Here is a 14,858-nt window from a genome sequence, read left to right as displayed (position 1 = left end):
CATCCTCAACAAGAAAACATCTGCAGGAATAAACATCCCTGACCTCAAGCTATATTACAAGACAATTGTGTTAAAAACTGCATGGTACTGGTACAGAGATAGGCACATGGACCAATGGAATAGAATAGAAGATCCAGAAATGAGCCTTCACATATATGGTCACCTGATTTTTGACAAAGGAGCTATAAACATTCAATGAAAAAAGGACAGCCTCTTCAATAAATGGTGTTGGTCCAACTGGCACTCAGCATGTAGAAGAATGAAAATAGACCCTTTCTTGTCTCCTTGTACAAAGCTCAAGTGCAAGTGGATCAAAGATCTCTACATTAAACAAGGCACACTGAAACTATTAGAAGAGTAAGCAGGGAAAACCTTAGAACACATAGGCACAGGAGCAAATTTCCTAAACAGAGCACCAATGGCTCCTGCTCTAAGGTCAAATATCGACAAATGGGACTCAATGAGATTGCAAAGTTTCTGTAAGGCTAAGAACACTGTCAAGAAAACAAAATGGCAGCCAACAGATTGGGAAAAGATCTTAACAACCCCACATCCGATAGAGGCCTAATATCCAAGCTTTACAAAGAACTCAAGAAGCTAGACACCAGAGAATCAAACAACCTTATTAAAAAATGGGGTACAGAGCTAAACAAAAAGTTATCAATTGAGGAATATTGAATGGCTGAGAAGCATCTAAGGAAGTGCTCAACATCCTTAGCCATCAGAAAAATGCATATCAAAACATCCCTGAGATTTCACCTCACACCAGTTAGAATGACTAAGATCAAAAATTCAGATGACAGGAGATGCTGGTGAGGATGCGGAGAAAGAGGAACACTTCTCCATTGTTGGTGGGGTTGTAAACTGGTCAACCACTCTAGAAATCAGTCTGGTGATTCCTCAGAAAATTGGACATAGTACTACCTGAAGACCCAGTTATTCCATTTCTGGGCAAATACCCCAGAGATGTTCCAACATACAATAAGGACACATGCACCACAATGTTCATAGTAGCCCTATTTATAATAGCCAGAAGCTGGAAGGATCCCAGATGTCCTTCAGTAGATGAATGGATACAAAAGTTGTGGTACATTTACACAATGGAATACTACTCAACTATCAGAAACAATGACTTTATGAAATTCTTAAGAAAATGGATGCATCTAGAGAATATCATCCTGAGTGAGGTAACCCAGTCATAAAAGAACAGACATAATGTGCAGTCAGTGATAATTAGATTCTAAGCCCAGAAAGCTCTGAACACCCTTAGAAACGACTCACAGACTATATGAAGTTCAAGAAAAACAAAGGCCAAAAAAATAAATAAAAATAAAAAAATCATTATGCTTAATCTTTACAGACCAAGAAAACTTTTGTCTATTTGCAGGTTACATCTTGTTTTACATGTACTTTATGCTCATTGTAACTAGTAATATTTTAATACATACTATCAATCCTTTAAAAAAATCAAGTACTGACAAAAATGTATTCATATATTTTTATGCAAAAATGCTTTTAAATGTGTACATTTCTTTGTTTTTTAAAATAAAGTTGTGAAAAAAAGAAATAAAAATAACTAACCACGAAGAAGAAAAACAAGAGAGAGAGAGAGAGAGAGAGAGAGAGAGAGAGAGAGAGAGAGAGAGAGAGAGAGAGACAGTCACGACAGTCTCTGTACCTGGATGCTGAGGATTTGACTTAGTTCCTACCGCATGCACATGAGCTACTACGTCATCTCTCTACTCCACATGTGACATTCTTAATCATCTTCCTGTAGAAGACCAACCTTTAAGTGCCATTCGAGTAATAGTAAGTTCATTAATGATCACAGCCTTGTAACTTAATTTTTGCAGAGCCAGCCACTTCTGATGTCACCCTTCTATCTAGCATGTGAGCCAATGGAAGTGGCTAATATTGTATCCTGTATCCATATGATCTAAAGTGAACATGTAACTTTCAAAATGAAAAATATCACTGAAACCTGATCAAAAGACCCACTAGTTAGGGTAGAAAAAAAAAAAAAAAAAAAAAAAAAAAAAAAAAAAAAAAAAACGGAACAAGCTGTGTCTCTATTTAAGCCATAAATATGTTAATATATTCCCAATCAAAATTAAGGACACATGGTCAGCAAAAAAAATTCTGCTCCATTTTTGAATGTCAAAAACAGCTGGTTGATTTCATGTCAACTCTGAAACATTGGAACATCCAGCACATTTCAAAGATTTGTGAAAACCAGTCTTGAATTTATTAGATGTTTGGCCACTGAAATTATTTACTAAAATAGGCAATGCCTGTGAACCCCAAAACTTTATGTTGAATCTTCATTCCCAATGTGATGGCAGGGGGTGACTAGGTCAGCAGAGGGTAGTTCTCACCATGCAGTTCTTCTGAGAGATCCTAGGGAGGCTTCATGCTCTCCCCCAGTGACATGGCAGTTCCCTATGAACTATAAAGAAGACCCTCACCAGAAATAGAATCCAGTAGCACCTTGATCTTGGACTTCTCAGCCTCCAAAAGTATAAATTATATGTCTGTTGTTTATGCTACCTAGTCTAAATGATACTACCGAAGCAGCCTAAATAGGCCAAGGCACAGGAGATGTTACAATCAACCCTACTCTCTTTAAGAAACATGATATTTTCTGATTACTCTGTGATTACATGGATTGATTTAAGGCTTCTTAAACAAATACATGACAAATTAGTATGAGAGTATAACAATAAATCTTCTCTGAATAGATGTCAATGTACCATGAACAATCTGAATGAACACATACATTATTTGTAGTACTTGATCATATAAAAATCTAGCATTATGCTAATCCGCTCTTAACATGGCACAAGTAAAAGCAAGGGCACATTACATTAGAAGCTTTAATTCTGGCCGTACCCTGCCTACCATGTACTTGCAGTTAGAGGTACATTTCATTAGAAGCTTTACACCTGCAGTCTACTTGGACATTCCCCAAAGCACAATTGCCCTAACCTTCCAGTAACATACATGCCCGAGAAATAACTCTGCTCACCACCTGCATCAGATGTAATCAATTAAGCACAAAGTACATTAAAGATGAGTGGTGCCTATTCAACAACATGCTTGATATCAATACTATGAATGTTCTAATGTGCCATTGCATTGATTATGTTTTTCACTGACTTCATTCAATAAATAATCATTAGGGTTTTCTACCATAAGAATCACAATGACTCATTTATCATCCATATACTCATCCCAGCTAGGACCCAACAGGAAGGGCTCATCCTCATTTTCCTGGACAGGTTTGACCTCCCGGAATATAATGCCCTGGGAGCTCTACATGTTAAGTGAAGCCTATCACCTGTGAATTGTACACTGAACTGTTTCCTGATGAAGTGTTCAAAAATAGTCTACAGAACAAAGGATGATCTTCCATGTGTCTCAAGCAAATGTTTTTAAACAAAGGCAGACTATAAAGAGGCATGTGGTCATTTTTAGAGACAGGGATGAGGGCTCATCCAATTTCAAAATAGAAGATATAATTTGAAACTGGAAGTGATTACCTCCAGCTTCAGAATACAATTTTCTAGACTGTTTTAGTACAATTTTTTTCTTTTTTTGGTGCTGTTTTGTTTAAGCCACTCTGTGACTGACGTTCAAGAGCTGTACATAGTTTTGGAGGGTGGTGAGATAGCTAAGCACCATGATGCATGCCTGTAATCCCAGGGAAACAGAGGCAGGAGGACTCCAAGTTTGATACTAGTTAAGAGTTATAAAGTAAGACCTGTCATAAATCAAGTAATATAAAATGAAAAAGAATGGCAAGACACAGGCATATGAAGATGGAAGAAAGGCCGTTTTAAAAAACAATACACTATTAAGTAAAGGGTGGCTCTAAGCAAACGGGAATTTCAGGACACTCTGGGTCAGAATTAACTGTAATAGCAATGGTCTGCAGAAGACTAAATGTCACGAAGAGTACAGACTTTATGAAAAGTGACAGTCCACTTCTGCTTCTGGGTAATTAGTCCAGTTGGGTGTCAGGGGAAGGAAGGTCTGAGTGAAGATGAGGAAATACTATTAAGGCTCATAAAGTAGGAACAGTCCTCAAGAAAAGAGTAAGATCTCCTGAGTACTAACCATTAGCCAAGGGACTTTATCTCTGTGGTAGACTCTCCAATCCACATGATATTCCTACAATATAGGCATTATTATCATTTTTGCAAATGAGAAAACCAAGTTTGAGGAGTTCAGGTAAATTATGTGCCTGTGGGGGCAAATGGTCACTGTGATTCTGCATTAGCATACGTCCTTGTAACGAACAGCGTGGGAGAACACAGGAAGGATGGATGTGTTAAATTAACTTTCCCCATGTCCCAGGTAAGACTCACGTGAATGCTTATCTTTTATTAACTTCCTCCAGAGTCACAGGCCTGGCATGCTCCCGTCAGTGGCATGTGGTGGCTAGAGAACTGGCAGGTACGGGAAGCCAAGGTTGTTTATTCTTTTTAAACCAAAGACTTTATGCAGGAGAGTGCAGCGCCATGACAGTCTAGTCCTTACTACTTCCTTGTAACACACCCTCCTCTTTACTGCGCACTTGTCCCTCACCCAGGGGGCCTTTTCTATCTTGCGCTATTTTTTGGAACTACCTGTTAAAGATCAGATCAGAGAATTAAGGACACATCTCCATCTCCACTGCATCCTTCTGCTTCCCCAAAGGACTCCTGAGTGAGGATGAATGAATTAGAACAATGTCAGCAGTCCCGACTCAGAGAGTTAACAGAGAGCCCTTCATCTATTGTACAGTCAAGTCAGACCAACAGGGCTAATTTTAAAGCCTCATCCCAGCAAGTGTAATGAGGAGTAATCACTCAAACCCATGCTCTATAATTACTGAATTATTGACCTCTTTAAGAGCCCCACTAACAAGATTCCAGATCCTCTGCAGACAGGGCCAACAGCACTAACTACTTTCACCTGTCATGCCCTGCCACCGCCCACTCTTACTCCTTGAAGAGAGTATTCCCACTATAAATCACAGCTACAAGCCAGACAAAGATCCCCAGTCGGCCACAGATTTAGCACTGTCCACCTCTGTTCTGCCTGTGGGGCTCTGTCCAGGCTGACCTTTCCACTACAGGCAATATATAAATATAACTTCCTACATGCTCCTTGGGACTCATGTTTTAAAAGCTTTGTTTTATCTAAGGTAATCTTAGTGGCAGTGGCCAATGGAGACACTCAAAACATTTACAAGACAGCCTTGTTCCATATCCGTAATTCATGCAGCCAAACAAGACCACAAGAATGGCAACAGCAAAGGCTGACTCAGCAAAGTTTGACTCAAAGTGTCTACCCTTCATGTCATAGTGACAAGAAAAGTAGCATGAGATACTTACAAGTTTTCAAAGCAGTTATCAGCAAATTAGCATACGTTGTTTCTTGTAGATATTTCTGCCGTTTTACAGTTCATGTATAGGGTTTGAAATCAGGATACCTGGGCTCACATGTTGTTGGCTCCGACTCTTGACAATTACATTACCTTGAGTGACTTATTAAACTCTCCCAGAATACTGATTTGTGGACATAGTTGAATTGGGAGGACTGAATGAACTAGTGTGTATCTGGTGCCCTTACAAACTGCCCTTGGGAGCAAAGTGGGCATTCGATTCATGTTTGTTAGCACTACCCCCCCCCCCCACGTTATCATTAGCCTTAGCAATGACTGAAATTACCAGCCCTATCAGACTCGGGCCCCAAGATGAGTTAAGTATTGAACAGTTCTGACAGAAATAGGAAAATGATCACCAAGTTAAAACTTGAAAGAATGCTGATAATTTATTAGACTGATCATTATCACTGAATTGGTTTTTAAAAAAGGGGGTGGGAGAGAAGGCATAATGGAAGTTTACCAGTGAGTAGAAATTTTGCACAGCCAAATGATGAAATTCTGTATATTGTATACAAGATTAAATGGGGACATGTGAAATATTTTGGACAGTACAGAGTGCTGTGTTAGATATTATTTACGAGAACAGATTCCACTTGAAAATGTATCCAAGGTGAGAGTAGTTAAAGATCTACAACTAACATCCCAAGAAGTGAAACACTGAGGGCTGCACCCTCACGGCGGCCATCTTACCAGTGAGTCAGTGAGAACAGGCAACAGTAAGTGAAGGAATGCACATCCTGAAGGCTGGGTGCTGGCCTGGCACAGGGATAGAAGTGAACCAGTGAGGATCTTCATGGATAGACATCATGTTGACTTGACTCTCAGGAGGCAACGGAGCAGTCAAAAGACAGTCTGTTAGCCAATCAGAAGTCAACTCAACTGTTAATAGAGGGGCAGGTCAAGAGAAAAATAAACAGAGGAAAAAGTATAAAACAAAGGAAACAACCCATGGCTGTGTCGAGAGAAAAGAGAGCCATAGATGAATTTCAGTAAATGTTTAGAGGACCAAGAGAGCTTCAGGGAAGGAGCAACGCAATGGCCTAGACAAGGCCTTACTCTGCTGGTAAACAGGGAACTTGGGAAAACCTGTTACACTCCTAAAGGCAGTAAAAGACAAGTCTTCCTAAGAAATGACACAGAGAGACATCTGCTAATGTCCAGACCAGTTAAATTAACTCAAGCTGGAGTCAGTGTAGCATCCCTGCCTATAAATCATCTCTGCACCAGGGCATAGCAGCTTCAATCCCAAATGAGTAAATCTTTCCTGAGAAGCATGTAGGAGGAAGACTTGGGCTTGCACTGCAGTGTTTACGAGAGAGGCTCCCAAATGCTAGGACACAGCAACATCAGAGCACAACCAGGAAAAGAGTTCTTTATGAGATGTCTCCAGCACAAGCCTCCAGTGGTTCTTATGACCTGTTCCAGAGATACTTTTCAAAGACCTGAGATATTTGTATTTATACAAACTCAGTCTGCACAAGAGACTAACCTAAAGGGCATTTTCAACAAATCTGTTTACTTAAGATCACAAAAAGCCAAAGGGTGGGTGCACAAAGCCCACCCTCAACCCAAGGAAGCAGAGCTGAAACAGTCTGACAAACTGACACAGTTGTCAACTAACAAGACTCTGAGCTGGCTGTGGCAGTCCCAAAAGCTTTCTATGAGGATGAAGCAGGCAGACAGACCACACAGACAGAATTGGGAAAAGAACTAAGTAAAAAGTCACCGGGAACACCCCAATTTCATGGCATTATAACCACAGAATCCTAAACAACAATAATCATAAAATGCCAAGTGAAACACCCACAATCAATTTTACCATGCCAATTCCACCACTATTTAACCAGGAAAGTACTTAAACCAATCTTCTTTTCTAGTTCTTAAAGTGCCAACACCTGCCTCACCCTTCCGTGTATTCTTGCTAAAATCCATGACTCTGTTCTCATCCTGAGAAATCGCTAGGAGAGGTCATCCTGAGCTATCCCAGAAAACATCCCAGTCTGACTCTTAGTAGCAAAGATAGTACTTTCAAGAGTGAAAAAGAGAGAGTAATCCATGTTGGAGAACACCCAGCAATGAATCATGGGATCCTGCATGCGATTCAGGATGGAATGATATGACTGCTGGAAAAACTGGCCAAATTAGAATTTGGCTTACATCTACAGCAACAGCACTGCGCAGACATCAAGTTTAAGCTGCAATAATTGTGAGCATGTAAGACAAAGCGTAGCTCGGGACACATAGGAAGATCTTGAACTAATTCTGCAACTCTGAAAATCTTAAGTTATTTAAAAAGTTTTATCATGCAACCAGAAATTTAAGACAGTGGCTCTTTCGTGTTTTTGACACACATTTCCTCCATCTAATGCGGCGGTTCTCAACCTTCCTAATGCTGCAACCCTTTAATACAGTTCCTCATGTTGTGGGGCCTGCAAGCAAACAATGATCTTCATTGTTACTTCAGGAGTGTCATTTTGCTACTGTTACAAATTGTAATGTAAATATCTGATATACAGAGGGTCTTAGGCGGCCCCTGTGAAAGGACTGTTCAAGTCATGAGCTACAGGTTAAGAACCTCTGACCTAATGGCTTTGTTCTGACCATCAGCAAGAGAAATAGGGCAGTGTTGGCCAAATCTAAGTTGCCGAGGGGTAAAAATGAAATGAGGACTTTCTATGTGTGAACTGAATGATTATAAATAATCTTGGTATAATCTTCTAGCCAAGAATATTTCATTGTTTTCCGAATACAATCATGAATGAGTGCTTCAAGAAGGACAGATGCTGTGTTTAGTCAATGATGACAGGCTTAAATGTTCCTAATACCATCAGTCTTTAAACATCACGTCAGAGTTTCATTTCTCTGACTTCGTGATTGTGCTCCTCTCATCAGATTTCAACAGTCTTCTGTCAAGCAACACCTGACAAAATAAACCATTGCGGCCTAAATTGTAGACATGCAGAATGAATATGGTAGGATGTGCTCTGATTCATATTTTCTTCCTCTGTACCACTCTTTAACACACTGAAGATTAAACCCAGGACCGCTCCCATACCAGGCAAGCACTAGCCACACCTCCAGGCCCTTTCTTGCTACTTTGAAGTTACAGGTAGCCTTAGGAGTAAACACCCAGGCTTCTCACCAACATCATCACACTTCTTATCCAAGACGCTGTCTAAAAAAAAAACTCCCCACAGCATTAAAACAGCTTAAGGTTCACAATACATTCAGTCGGTTTCCAACAAAAATACACTGGCTCACCCGTGTCTGCTCCCACCTCAGGGAGCAAGTGCACAGCCCAAACCAATAACCAAATAACTGAACCACCTTTATGATGAATACGCCTTTCTTTCTATTATAATATGTTCTTACAAAATAATGTTTTGTTTTCTACAAAGGTTATGAGATGTCATAAAAATGTCCAGTGCATCTGGTTTGAGACTCCTATGCTTTCTTCACATATTTCTGCATCTGCTCACAAAATCCCTTTGACTTCAAAGGACGCTTTTCAATAGAAAAAGAAGACACACACAGGAAGAGTGGCCATAAATTTTTAGGAGTCTTTTTCCAAGGCCACTTTAATAATGGCCGTAGAGGACAGGTATCTCTTTCAGAAACCTAAAATGCCCAAACAGCATCGGTGACTATAGGTCTGCAGGGAGATTTATGGTTTCAAATTTTTCTGGTTATAAAAGTGATATATCTGCAATATGAAACAAAGGCTTCAAGCACACTTAAATTACTTTTAATCCACTATTTAGGATGAACAACGCCCATCAAAAATGGTTGTTTTCCTTCCAGTCTTTCTTCCCATGTGTACACACTTACCTACAAACACTACTGCAATTATATTCTGAATACAGTGTGTAACCTTTTCCATTGTCTTCCAGGAGAATGGTATTAGTACTTTTCCACCTGCATCATCAGGTGTATCGGGCCGGGTCTTAAACTTGTGACCTTCTCCCCTCCACTTCTGCCTCCAGAACATCTGGGATTACAGGCCTCTGCCATCAGGCTAGGCTTGCCTCAACCTACATGCTATCATTGTTTAACTGATATGCATTGTGACATGGCAGAAACTAACTTTAATATTTATTTTCATTTAAAGCTAAATCAAAGGTTTCTAAATGGCAATCTGTCATAGATAGTCTTGGTTGCATACACATTAATATACCTATCATATTCTGAAAAAATGAAATTTCCAAACCTCAAGGGAAACGTTTTATAATTAAAGCTGGAATCAATTCTTTACTAACACTGCTTCTTAAAATGTAAAGTATCATTTGAATAGTTGTTTGCTGAGTTTCCAGTATTGTGTCTTTTATTCTTATAGAACCTTGTGAGGTTTACATTAATAAAGAAACAAGTTCAGAGAATGAGTAACGTGTGGGATGATACAAAATAAAAATAGTACAGGTTAGTTTTCATCTACTCTCCCTGGCTATGTTTTCTTCATAGTCATGAACCTACAGGCTTTCCAGACTTGGAAGTATATTATTAACATGCCAATCAGTCCAATTCTTCCTCTATCCCATCTGCAAAAAAAAAAAAAAAAAAAAAAGATTGCTGGTTCTGTAACACAGCTAGCAAATGTCTGAAAAAGCCAGGAACTTTTAGGATCAGGCCAGTACGCTTTTCAATGACATCCTCATGCCATATCTGTGCATTAATGGCTATGAATATGCAATGTGTAAAAATGCCATCACAGAAGTTCACCAATTTCTTTCCCACTCTCAGAAATTACTTCTGTTGATCATCTATATCAAAATGCCATGTTCCGGGATGTTTTGTGCTTGTCTGAACGATTGAAAGCATATTCCCTGCCACCTTTTGGTTTTGAGGATAAAATGCAAATGTGGCGGGTCACGACAAAATGCATCATGCTCAGCAGCATAGATATGGTAACCGCAGTGTCGCCAGGCAAGCAGCAATGTGAAGCACCTTGGCAGCTCCCTGCTATTGTTTACAGGGCCTGGTAGACACCTAAGGATCGCGGAAGAGGCAGAGTGGTGCACCGGGGCTTGCTCTCCTTCCACACGCCGGCTACTGCACCAACGTGAACAACCCAATTCTAAGAAAACTTTTCTGATTTATCCGCTGCACCCGGGTTAGTTGTTAGAGGAAGGAGGCTAAAACCATAACCCAATGGTACGCAGGAGCAACCAGGTCTCTGAAAACCTTCTGCTCATTCAGGAGATGGCTTCAGGCGTTGCCTGGCAACGCTGGCCACGTGGCCCAGCGGTGGGTGCTTTTCAGCAGCAGCGCCTCCTGCGGTCACGTGTGTGCGCGCGCAACCTCGCTGCGCCCTGAGTCTAGTGGACCTCGGAAAGTGTGGAGGGCTCTTCACAGGAAGCAGGGAAGGAGAAATAGGTGGCGGAAGGGAAGGGAAGCGGGAAGGCGCTCGCAGGACCAGAGCCCTAAAGCAGAAGGCCGGCTCGGGTTACCTGAGGAGCCGGAGTAGCGGCGGGTCCTTTATGAAGTGCCCGGATGAAGCGCCAGCACTCTCGCGACTTCCGCAAGGAGAACAGCGCCATCTTGAGAAGGGCGGAGCTGCCGGCCCGGAATGACGTCTGCGGGCGAGCCGAAGTTGTGCTCACTGCGCATGCGCTTGTCTTCTGGGCTGCCGCGGGCTGTAGTAACTGGTCTTTAGGGTTGTTTCTCAAGTTTGCCGAGCAGGTGCGCCTTGGAATGAGGTGGTCCTAGGCTTTAGTGTTTTCCCGACCATCTTTCCCTTTGTGCCAGCTTCCTTGAGGGCGACTCTACCCCTTCAGGGAAAAGTTGTTGCTCTTTAGACGTGGAAGTAAAGGAAATCACCCCCTAAACCAAGGTTAAAAACAGACACAAGGCTCCTGGAATCCTGCCTCCCACAGATTTCCTTGGAGAAGGAAAGAAAATAGGCAATCTTCCACCCTGCAGTTTCGAAAAGCAGTCAAAGACTGGCGAAACCATGTCCCACCACCTGCTCTCTACTACAAAACTACACAGCTTGCTCTCCTGTGCCCAGTAATTCTGAACCTAAGGGCACCGATCTCTAAGACCGATAAAAGTCAGCTCTCAAGGTTTTGGTGTTGAACTAGGTTTATTTTCCCTCCTTTGACTTATTTCTTACAGGAAAAAGTCAAGTAGGTTGGCTTTTCTTTTTTAATCTAGCTAGCAGCTTTCCATTCGTGTCTCTTCAGAACGAAGCCTGATTCTCTTAGAGGACCATAAATGGCTTTTTGAGACCTACATGGTGGTCATCGGGTCTACAATGGACTGTAGTGCCCGGAGTGAAACACTGATGGATATGTGTGTAACTTGCCTTCCGGAAGTGTAGGGTCTAATGGGTAGCAGATAACGCATTTTGCATACCGACCAGGTGAAGCAATTATCAAGTTCGGAGTGGACAGTGCTTAGAACTGCAGTGCTTCACGGTGGTTTATTAACAACTTAACACCAATGATGCCTGACGGAAGATGTTTTGTGTAATGATGGTTGATTTCTCTCGGTGAACTGAAAACTCTCAGATTAAGCATCGGTAAAAATACATCGAGCAGATTTGGCACAATCACATGGCACTTGTTATATTAGTCTAAGAAGTGTATACTGGAAATTATCAAGGGGTCATGGGAGGTAAACTGTATATGAGATGCCCGTATTCCTGAGGAGCTGAAATCTAAAGATAAAACTCAAGTCGTACTATAAAATCTGTGAAGCGTGCAATTGTCCCGGAGTAATTGGAAGTGCGCAGGAAAGGATTTCTAGGTATAAGGTGGAGAAGCTGAAGAAGCCCTGGTTCCTCCCTCATCAGAACATCAATATGATTTGGTAGGTAGGTTAAAATTGAGGTGCATATATTTCCTGATGCAATGCATTTTGACTATAGACCTGAGTATGGAGCGGAGGAGACACTTTAGCTATGAAACATGGAAACATAGAAGCCAATAACTAAATAGAACTTATAATTCTATTTATAAGCAATAAACTAGATAGAGTTTAGAATAAAAAGGGATCAAGTAGTGGAAATAAAGTGGCCAGGAATTAGTAGAAAACGCAAAACACATAGCTGATGCTCAGGACAAAGCCAGTCAGGAGAAGACAAGGGCTATAAATGCCTTAGGTGTCTAGTCTTCAAATAGAAAGCAAAGTATTACTATTTGCAAAGCTATAGCATTAATCAGAGTATAACCATAGGAATTACCATTAGACTCTTCATATTCTTAATCATCCAGATTGCAGAATAAAAAACCCTGGCAGTGAGCCAGCGGTGCCAGAGTTTTTTCAGAGTGTTCTGCCCAGGTGCCTATGACTGGTAATATCTTCATAGGGAAATATCTCCAGGACACATTCCCAGTAAAGACAGTTTATCAATACTCTACTTCAATACCATAACCTTTGAATAAATCATTTGCTGTAGTTCTCATTATTAGGAAAACATCTCTCAGATTATTATGAAAATATCCCTTACAGCTAAGTTAACAATACACCTTGAAGTCAATAAAGATCGATATGCACCCAACTTGTTTAATCTGCCTTTAAGAGAACAAGGGAAGGAGGAAATGCTATAATTCCAAAGAGAGAGAGAGAGAGAGAGAGAGAGAGAGAGAGAGAGAGAGAGAGAGAACAATGTAATAGCCAACCTTAATTGCCTTGGATTTCCCTGGAAATCAGCTTTTATAACCTGAGCTAATGCTTTCCTGTAATCTTAAGATAAATACCCTTGTATGCCTCTGACCTAGAGAGCAAAACATGTATGTATGCGTGTTATAAGGTGGTCATTTGTTGAAAGGGACAAACCGGTTGAAAGCAACCCTATAAAAATTTTTCCGCAATGCTGGGAGCCGCTATACCTATTGCTTGAAGGATTTTGTTTCTAGCTGGGTCAACTGGAGTCAGTAAAGGTTCATCCTTTTAACTTTTTGTTAAAGATTCTGTTAAAGTATCCACTCCTTCCCCAGGAGATGCTTTTCTGTCTCAATAAAGGCAGAGCAAAAGCCCTTTGCTAGGGACCCACAGACACAGGGAAAGATTTGCATGACATCATCCAGAAGGGCACAGGTTCAGACTCATACAACAGATTACAAAAATGAGGCAACAGAAAACATGGAGAAATCTGGACTCCATCTTGGTAAAGATTTAGTTTTTGATAATGCACCATCAGTGCAATTTCAGTACTTTAAGGTTATTATTTGCAGACTGTAAGATGTTGTTAGAGTTTAATTTTTTTTTCTGCACCATAGTGGTAACTTTGTAACTTAAGTTGTCACTCAGCTGAGCTGAACTGTTGCAAGGACAAGGACTATACAATATTTACTATTTATTATACATCTTAAAAAACATCCTGAATCTTAACATTTCTCTAACCACTTAAGAAAGAATCTTGCACAGAGCAGTTATATGTTGTTTTCCTTCCCCTTGCCCTGAGCAGTTATATGTTCTAAATTTAAATTTTATTTTACCAAGTTATATGACTTATGGTTTTAAAAAAAATATGGATACTTTAACAGTCAGAAGCAACCACTGAAAGTAAAAGGATACAAGACCGATTACAGCCAGTTCTATTTAGTTTTTTTTTTTCTTACTTTGTTTTTATAACAGCATATTAGTATTGGAGCAAGAATGACCAAAAAAGCTGTCCCATTCTAAACCAGCTTCTAAAAGGAAAAGTATACTGGGATTGTTTTGTTTAACAAATATTTTTAATAACAGTAACTGTGAATCTTTAAAAGTTGTATAAGTCAGTTTAAAAGTGTCTCCATAAAAAATAGTCATACCTTTAAAAGGTTATAATGCTAAACTAGATCATACAGAAAATTGCCCCCAGTTGTTTAAGTGACACACTGTGTTTAATGACAATATTTTACTTCTGGGATCATTTGAGTAAGATGAAGTGTTTTCTTAAAATGAGAAATTAATTATTAAAGCAATCTTCAGACACCCTTGAAATATTAAACTTTTGTATTCTTAAACTTGTAGCACGTACCATGTGTGTCTACATATGTTCATGCTTAGGAGTTTGAACACTTGTTTAAAATTTGATTTCTCATCAACACTTTTATTTTATAGTAAGTTCTGGTAATTTTGCTCTCTTCCTAACATTCCCAGAAAATCCTCTCTTGCAAGAAACAACAGATTAAAACCAGACTGGCAGTTGAGGAGCTGTTTCTATTGCAACCATGTGTGTCAGAAAGAAGGATTGGGTTTCCTTGTCTGAGAACATCAAGGGAACCCCACCTCAGCAGACACACCTCTACACCCCAGTAATGGAGAGTTTATACCTAGTTAGATTTAAATGGGATAAGGGAAGAGTTTAAACCCATTCTTAGCTCTAGTAGTATAATCAGCCCCCAAGTCTCAAAGTATCCAGTTCTGTTTCTTTAATTTAATTCTAAGTGTCAGGTTAGAATTAGGTGCTGATCAAGGTAACGGAGAGTCACCCGACACCTTT

At 40.2% G+C, this 14,858-nt stretch overlaps 1 protein-coding gene across 1 annotated transcript in view; it reads right to left on the bottom strand.

Moving 5' to 3' along the window:
- The window catches only part of WARS2 (tryptophanyl tRNA synthetase 2, mitochondrial), a gene marked incomplete at its 5' end in the record, with an annotated part of 77,912 nt that extends 66,947 nt beyond the window's left edge, over window positions 1-10,965 (bottom strand). The window contains one exon of the mRNA XM_080916467.1: window positions 10,876-10,965. Within this exon, the coding sequence (XP_080772593.1) occupies window positions 10,876-10,965 (90 nt within the window). The remainder of the gene's footprint in view (window positions 1-10,875) is intronic.
- Window positions 10,966-14,858: the final 3,893 nt, after the last annotated feature.

Source organism: Micromys minutus, assembly GCF_963924665.1.
Source record: "Micromys minutus genome assembly, chromosome: 4".
Classification (NCBI taxonomy): domain Eukaryota; kingdom Metazoa; phylum Chordata; class Mammalia; order Rodentia; family Muridae; genus Micromys; species Micromys minutus.
This window is presented reverse-complemented; position numbering and strand designations above follow the sequence as displayed.